Raw genomic sequence first — 8,343 nt, 5'->3', positions numbered from 1 at the left:
GTGCCGGGTAGAGGAAAGGGATGGTGGAAAGAGGTTGCGCGCAGTACGATCATGCGACACGAATTAAAACCACTCAGGGTCAAGTTCCTTTTGACAACTCTAATTAGCAGCGTGGAGTTGACATTCTGTTTTGCTTGTATCGAGTTTCGTGATCTTCCAGCAAGCACCTAAAATCTTCCAACGATCGGCGTGAAAACTCTGAGAAAGAAACTTAGTTAAGCACAGTTATATCATGTCGATATATAGGCGATAATGGTGTTTGAAAGCCAAAATAGACGCGCAATACTTGTAGTACTTAAATTAGAAGAGAAAAAAAACTGAAAACAAATACAAACGCACGCATAAAGATGAAAGGAAGGATCCTTGAATTCACGTGCTGTTTGCATTTCTAGACAGTGTTAGTATCATTTAGGCACCGTTTCAAGTTGTCATGAGAAGCCTTTTGTTCTAGTGGTAAGAAAAGGCAAACGCGGTAATGCAGCACTGTATTTCCATTATAATGTACAACTCTTAGTTTTGAAAGCATTTCAACCATATCGTTGACATAAGCACAAGCCTATGTCCACAAAGGGCTTATAATTTGGAATACATGCAAAGTGAATGTCTGCAACTGAAGTATTTCGCAGAAAGGTTGCTAGTTCTACAAATTTACATCACATCGCGCAGGAATCAGTTCGTTTCCTTGTGGTAAACGTCGATTTTAGTGTCCTAGAGTACTTAATTGATGACCGTCACGCTGGAAAACGTGAAAATGAGTAGTTTGCGGATAGAAAACTTGCTTAATATGACAACACTCGTTGACAAATCTTATATTGCAAAAAAATTCTGATACAGTATTTGGATGCACATAGACTAATCATCACTTTAACATTCGGGGAGCTCAGCTGAGTATTCAGGTTAATTTATTTTCGCATCTTTGAAGCCGAATAAAGTGGATAGCCGCTTCAGCAATTATGGGTGAGTTATGATCATTTTTATCGCTATGACATGGTAGTCTAGAGAATTAATTATGCCATGCATGACACCACTTTGTCACATCTAACAATTAGAATCGTAACCAAAGTAATATAACTGATATGTGCGCTATGTTGGTTGGCTTAATTCATAGAAATTGCTTCAGCGCGTTAACAAATGTGCTTTCTCTCTTCATGCAGGAAAAAAAATTGTTGCACAATTTACTTCACCGATGAATTTATTTGTTCACTATGTAACCATGTTCATTGTCGTCAAATACCATGGAAGTTTTTCATAATCAAGTGATAAAGTATTGAAATGACCTTTGGTCAGAAAAAAAAGTATGTAACTCACTATAAGCTTAGAATTTTCACAATCCTCTGCGATGAAAGTGAATACTAGTGTATCGAATTCCGAGTTTTACGCTCAATGTTGTTATTACGTTTTATCTTCATGCTAGATGATTATCGAATTTCTTTTGTTTCCTCATTTTTTTACTAAAACAAGTTCGATCGAAAAGTCACCATAACGAACTAAAAAACTTGCAACTCAATTGAGGCCAAGATTCTGGAGGCCTCCTTATAGAATCTCGAATAAAGTGACGGTCTTGTTCGTCATCTCCGCTTTGCGTCGACTCATTGATGAACAATGTCCTCATTTCTGCGGGCTAATTGCCGAAACCACCAGTCCATTGTTTGCTTCGAGGCTCCAATATCGGTTTGTTATTCATTGCACACCGCTTTCGAGAATCCGTGCTAATCAAGCGAACAAAAAGATTTTGACTTAATTAGACATTCAATCGAAACACAAGACTACATCGGAACTGCAGCTCGAGGTAGGTGTAACCTTAAACGGGAATGCATCAGTATTAGGTGGAGACAGGTCCAAGCATCTCACAAGAAATTATGATAATCTCCGAACATAACGTTGGTCTCTTGTTTTGAATCTAAAGAATAACTCATAGAGCTTTTTGAACTGCCACTACAACCAAATAGCCGGCGGTGACCGTAAGGGTTCACATTTCTTTTGAAAAAGTGAAATTTTTCGATATTCTACTTGAAAGTTATTTTTCTGGATTTGTGAACATGCCGTGCGTTTAATATCTCTGTTGTGCAAAGAGCTCCAATAGATAAGTGGCTAAATCATCGTGGATCGGTTCCAGCGTTTCAAATCTGTCTTGCATTCTTACATTGTTTGTTCAGTCCAAATCATGTCAGTGTTTATTGTTTTGTTAAATTGAATTTAAAAGCGACGATTCAAAACGAGTTTATAGACAAAAAGTTACGATGATTGTTACTTCGTAAAGATTGAATATCAGGGCGAATGCTGTAAAAATATCGCCTTCATCACAGTTGATGGGTCGAGAGAATTCTTTAGAAATTGGAAAGTGTTTTAATTTCATCGAAAGTTAAACAAACAAACACTTCTCTCTCGGAATTGATGGGATTCAATAAAAAATTCACAGATTGGTGTGGGAATCGAGGCAGCTGAGTTCAAGGGAAAGAAATAACGTCGTTTCATAGTTTTACAGCGATACAATTTTGATTTTAAAATTTAGCAACATCAGTGATTGACATTCATCCCATTGATCCGATTACATGCACAAGAAACAATTAATTTTTACAAAGAAAGACTTCGAAAGATCTATTTGTAGTGTAAGATTTTCAATGCCTCATCGCTTTTTTACAAGACGTGCATTCTTTTTGCCTGTTAGAAACCTCAAAATGATGTAAAAACACCTAATTACTCATACCGATCATATTCTATAGCGGCACTCGGAAATGCCTGTTTCTTTGTTTATCCTGTTTCATGCCCATTCATGCTTACTACAAAGGAAAAAAATGAACAACAGGAACCGACCTGTTTCTTTTGTTAACTCTTGCGCTGGTCTTGTGTCTTGTGTCTTGTGTTGTATTTGACAAAATTAACCACTCTTTTGTCTTGTGGGAGTTTATGGTCTAACGGAACATAGCAAAAGCTTATGCACTGTTCAATTAATGAACCAAAAATCAAAACTTTGGAAACTTCTGAGAAACTTAATTAGAGAAGGGTAAAAGAATGGGAAGAGGAAAAGGACAGAAATATGTCGTTCTACAAGGAGCCCCTCGCTCGTGTTTATCTCGACTGGCCTCGACGTAGTCCAGATCAATTTAGGGTTAACAACTTAGTTGAAAACGTAAATTGGCCACCGTAAAGAGTTTAAAGGCTAACGTTTCAAGCGTTAACGCTTCGTCAGCTCTGACGAAGGGCTGACGCTCGAAACGTTAGCCTTTAAACTCTTTACGGTGGTCAATTTATTTTTTCAACTCAGTTGTTAACACTAAATTACCTGTTATACTCTCCCACCGACACAGCGCCACAGTTTCTTGAGAAACTTACCCCCTTTATTTGTAGTTCACATCGGTCATTTGTTATCACTTGTCGTTCATGAAAAACAAAATAATTCAGGCCCAACTAAATTATCGTTTGCGTTCTTCTGACGTCATCTCAAGTGCATTACGGACGATAACTCGAAAATTTGAATCTGACTTCCGCTCATAAAACAATATTTAACCCAAAGTAAAAAGCATGGCTTCTCAGTTGCGTTAAATAAAGGCGTTCTCATTATTATTTTTTTATGGCAAACTTTGGCGAAATCACGTCAGCCTTCCCTTTACATTTAACTGAAACAGTGCAGCTCAATAGAAATTTCGAGTCAAAAATGTGACTTCCTATCTCATGAAGAATGCTTTCGAAGAATTGATTGATGTTGGATACTTACCTTCAGTTAAAGAGTTGTAGGAATTACGAATGGTTTGTTTGTAGTTAGGTAATTATGGTGTCATTCGGGTCGGAAAAAAAAAAGGAGCTTTTGTTTGACAAAAAACGAATAATCCAAGCCAAGGTATGTTCTGAATAATTTGGTTTCATCAACTGAGTTATTAATGTAAATAGACAAAGAATAAAGATTTTTCTAAATCTAACGTTTCGAGCGTTAACCCAAAGTCAGAGCAGATGCGTCTCCAAGACTAAAAACCCAAAGTACGCGAAAATTTTAACAGAACAGAGAGGAATTTCAAAGATAATTCTGTCAATGTTGGTGTAGCCATCAGTGATTAAAAGACATTCAAATCCACCTTTTCGAAAATAAAATGAATAATTAATAAATAGATATATATGAGGGAGAATTAAAGGCATTTCTTTCGAAGAAAGATTTCAGGTTAACTTAAAATTCACAGAGTTTTCTGTACAATCGTCAGTCGACAACAAACTGGTTGCTTATACTCGAAAGAATGATGATGTACTTAATATCGTAATAAAGTCATTAAACATATTTGCCTTGTTATATATGTGTTCTGTGGAAATCTTTTTTTTCCCTTAATTAAAAATTCAATATTTTTTTCAAGGGCTCAGTGAAATAGAAGATTTACGACAACGATATAGTCACCTGGAGGAGCTCTATAGAGACGCTGTTAAGGAAAGAGACCAAGCGATCGAGGAGAGGAACAAAGCCACTGTGCTTATTGCTCTTCAGTTACAAAGCGAGACCGAAGAACTGAACAAGCGGATTGAGACACTGCAAATTCAAAACAGGAAATTGGACGAGGAGAATGAAGATCTAAAAATAAGATTTGGTTATGCCAAGGCTGACCTGAACAAGTTGCAGCAAACGCACATAAAACTACAAATTGAACAAGAACGATGTTTGCAAGAGAAAGAGGACGCGTTGGCTCAAGTTAAAGAATTTGAGAATTTCAGGAATAAAAGCCAGATTGTTGAAGTAATTGTTAACCAAGGTGAAGCGAAAATGACAAGTGAACAAGAGGTACGTCTCTAAAAATACTCCAACTTTGAATCTATCAGAATATTCATAAATTTCACCCTTCAACTCTCACAAGTGACCAACTATTAATTTCTATATATATATATCTAAGCATTGTCATGGAAACAAGCGATGAGAGCGGATGAGAATGCCATACAAGGGAAACTGTTTGATATAACACGAAATTCTCAGAACTAACTGTAAGAAATGCAAGGCCGACAAAAGGAATAACTGTCCTATCACAGATCTTCTTATACGTGCACCATTTTCGGCTTTTTTTATTGTACAAAAACATAATTGTAATGACATGTTTACAAAGTAATAATAGTGGAGAATTTGAAAAAGAAAAAAAAACTACATCACATGATTGCTTGCCCGTATAGTGGGTTTGTCCTTATCTCCATTTTGCAAAAAATTCGAAGGAAATTGGATAATACTCTTTGCTGAACATGGAACAGTAACAGATATGTAGAGATCACAACTGACTTACAAATTCAATACGGTTGAGAAATATCATAAGACACCGCGAGAAGACTAAGTTAACCATATTCTAGCCAGGTTGACCAATTGCTGCCAACATTTAAATATGTCCTTTGCGAGTTGTGCTTATATCCTGTCTTCCTCTCGTGAATTTAACCAACAAAACCAAGAGCCGTGACAATGATCTTTAGGTGCCAAATTCGTCAAACATTTTGGAGGTCAAATAGACTCAATGATTTTCAAAAGGGAGGTAAACATGGGGTCATTAGACAAATCGCTAGGCTTCACCTATGCATTAAAAATATCATCTGTACTTTCATAGGCAGGCTAAGTAGTTGCTACGTTCATAGATTTGTTCAATAGAAGATTGCTACTGTTCCAGATCATTGTTTAGAGGTATTTTCTGACGCCTTTGAAACGGAAAAGGTGTGATCAGTCCCTTAATTATCCTAAAAAATTGTGGAAGTTTAATTTGAGGGGCAAAACATTCCTCAATAATAACGTATTCCATGGCCAAATTGTTGTTTTGAAGGTAGATTTTCTCAATAAATTTAGCAAATCAAATCAAGGAATGGTCTACCGCTCAATTCACAGCTTTTCAATTTAACAAAAATCATTGATTAAATTATCCCATTTTTATTTCTCAATGGTGTGCTCTTTTATTCGCGGGCGAAAACGTTACCACAATACATTCACTGAACCGTGCGCTGTTTTTGTCTCCGTGTGAGAGTTGTGAAGCGCTAACCTCTCAACCAAAAAAGTCGATTTTGCTTCGGCAACGTCGAAAAAATGTGGCCCAACATCGATAGGTCGGATCTCAGTTAAGTTTCTAAATCTGCTTTAAGCGACGAGATTTCTGAAACGTCTGAAAATGGGTTCCACAAGCTGCATGCCGTCTTTTGGTAAATAACGAGATGTACAAATTCTTCGAGCAACTGAGTACAATATTTGAGGTAAGTTTCTCCTTCCAAATCGATTTTTATCGCCTTAATGTATCCTCATTAGAGATGAAGTCGTTCCGTTTTGTAAAATGTTACCATCGCTCGCCAATATCGCACACAAATTACTTTCGACAAGGAAAAGTTGCTTGAGTTTTAAGTTCATTATAAAAACAAATGAAAAGTTCACGGATGAAGTGTCTGTGTGAAAAGATGAAAAAGCACAGAAAATCAAATGAATCCCAGCATCTAGCTTCAAAGATAGCGCAGATGTTAACTGATTTAGATACGCGCACTTTATTTACTTTCGAACTGATATTGCGAAGTAATCTTGTCATAATTTTTCTCTAAATGTTCTTTGCATAATTATGTATGTCATTGGAATATTTATCCTGTTATTTTAGACACGTGAATTTGTAAGGTAGTAGACGTTCTGAGGAATCTGAAATATGTTGTTGTTGGTAAATCCAAATGCACGCAAAGCGTTGTTTGACAAATTTATTTCCTGCAACCTTCTACTTATCTTGTACCATAACGAAAAACTGTGGTTGCAAAATACTTTCGATAGTTTCAGCTTTGTTATGTATGCAATACCGAGTCCTGTATTCCTGAATGTCTATTTACCTCTTGACGGAAGATGAATTGCGCTAAAGGGGCTTGACTTTTACCGATCTTAAACAACATTACTTTATCTAGATCGCTGGAAAACTACTATCAAAATGGCGGTCTATCTCTTGTACCATGAATTAGAATCAAAACAAGAGAATAGCTGTATACGGAACCTACGCTATTTTTATTTAAAAAAATATGAATTTTTCATGAAATCTGAAAATAGCGATTACGCTTAACGACTTCTGTTATTATTTGTGGTTGCTTTTACCTTGCCTAACGACTGCGCATACCACAAACTGATCGGTTTAATAATATTAATTGACAAGAACACAGTCATTGCCTAAAGATGTGTCTTTCCATTGAATTATTTTTCTTTACTTTTAGGATCCCGCTTACAGCAATGTCAGGGACGAGATTTTCACATCAGGTAAACTATTATGTTGTTATTAGACTCACAATGGGGTAAGCGAGTCGTTAAGGTTCGTTAGATCCCTTGCTGATTCCTTCATCACATGCCAAATTTAGTTTGTTGGCGAAACAATGGAAACGTGTGGGAAGAAAATGCATCATTATAGCCTGGAGCTTACCTAACATGTTTTCAGAAATAAATCATCGAAGAAAAAGAGGAATGTGTGTTCCCATCATTTTTTTGCTGATGACAGTTCTACCTCGGATTGCAATGGTCTGGATGAGTGTTATCGAATGTGCCCTATTCGCTTTAGAAAGGTCTTCTAGGCAGCTCTCTGCCATATTGTCTATACGACCCACATGATTTCAAATAGAGCCGAATATCTTCAAGTTGAGTCCGGTCACTTTGTAAACTCTAGAAGTCGATTCATTGCCCTATACGGCGACTGCACAATGATTCTTTACCGTGAATAACTGTGCATCAACTATATCATTTGCTGTTAATGGAATTTCGCCACAGGTTTTTGACATCTGATGGTCAGTTTACTCATCCGTTCTATTACTATTTCCTTACTTTCATTCCGAACCCGTTCCCCCACTTGAATTAATCCCAAATTTTCTTACTGAGGGGCCGGGTCCATTTTTCAGTCCTTAATTTTTGTTTTGGCTTTCGTTCCCAACTAGTCACCCCGCTTACCCGTTTCCTTCACATCCAGTCTTTCAGTTGTTCCTGAGCCCCTAGGTCTTCCTATTCTCGTCATTTCCCACCATTTCCTCGTGCCCGAGTGATTCTTTCGATAAACGTGCTTTTTTCTTTACTGCCGTTTATTTCATCACGCGAACCACCCATAGCCGAATCTTTCTCCGACTTACTGGTATTGTGCTGCACATATCTTTTTCTACGCAAAATTGCGAGTCATCGCGACAAGATCTTTCATCTGAAAAACAGTTGGACTCATTTAGTTCCCCTCCTCTGTTTTCCTATTCTCATCCCTTTTCCATACCAGTACATTCGCCTTTTTTCTTAGGTTGCCCTTCACTATGAAGCCTTCCTGATTCTCCCCTGCCGGGCGATGCCTGAGAGATCGATAATCCTCTCTTAGAAATATCTTCCATCGATGGCTCACTTATAGATTTCTTGTCCATTGT

General features: G+C 37.2%; 1 protein-coding gene across 4 annotated transcripts in view; it reads left to right on the top strand.

Moving 5' to 3' along the window:
* The first annotated feature begins 609 nt into the window (after positions 1-609).
* LOC131799506 (uncharacterized) overlaps positions 610-8,343 on the top strand; it is a 31,120-nt gene continuing 23,386 nt past the window's right edge. The window contains exons 1-3 of one of the 4 annotated variants that reach the window (XM_066166742.1): positions 610-957; positions 4,341-4,759; positions 7,171-7,213. In XM_066166742.1, the coding sequence (XP_066022839.1) occupies positions 954-957; positions 4,341-4,759; positions 7,171-7,213 (466 nt within the window). In that variant the 5' untranslated portion in view covers positions 610-953. Of the gene's footprint in view, positions 958-4,340; positions 4,760-5,975; positions 6,190-7,170; positions 7,214-8,343 lie in introns of those variants that run through there. The other 3 variants (XM_066166741.1, XM_066166740.1, XM_059117213.2) reach the window with 3 other exon arrangements.

The sequence above is a fragment of the Pocillopora verrucosa genome, chromosome 5, assembly GCF_036669915.1.
Source record: "Pocillopora verrucosa isolate sample1 chromosome 5, ASM3666991v2, whole genome shotgun sequence".
NCBI classification, from domain to species: domain Eukaryota; kingdom Metazoa; phylum Cnidaria; class Anthozoa; order Scleractinia; family Pocilloporidae; genus Pocillopora; species Pocillopora verrucosa.
The sequence above is the reverse complement of the archived record's forward strand: the minus strand, read 5'-3'. Positions and strand labels throughout refer to the sequence as shown.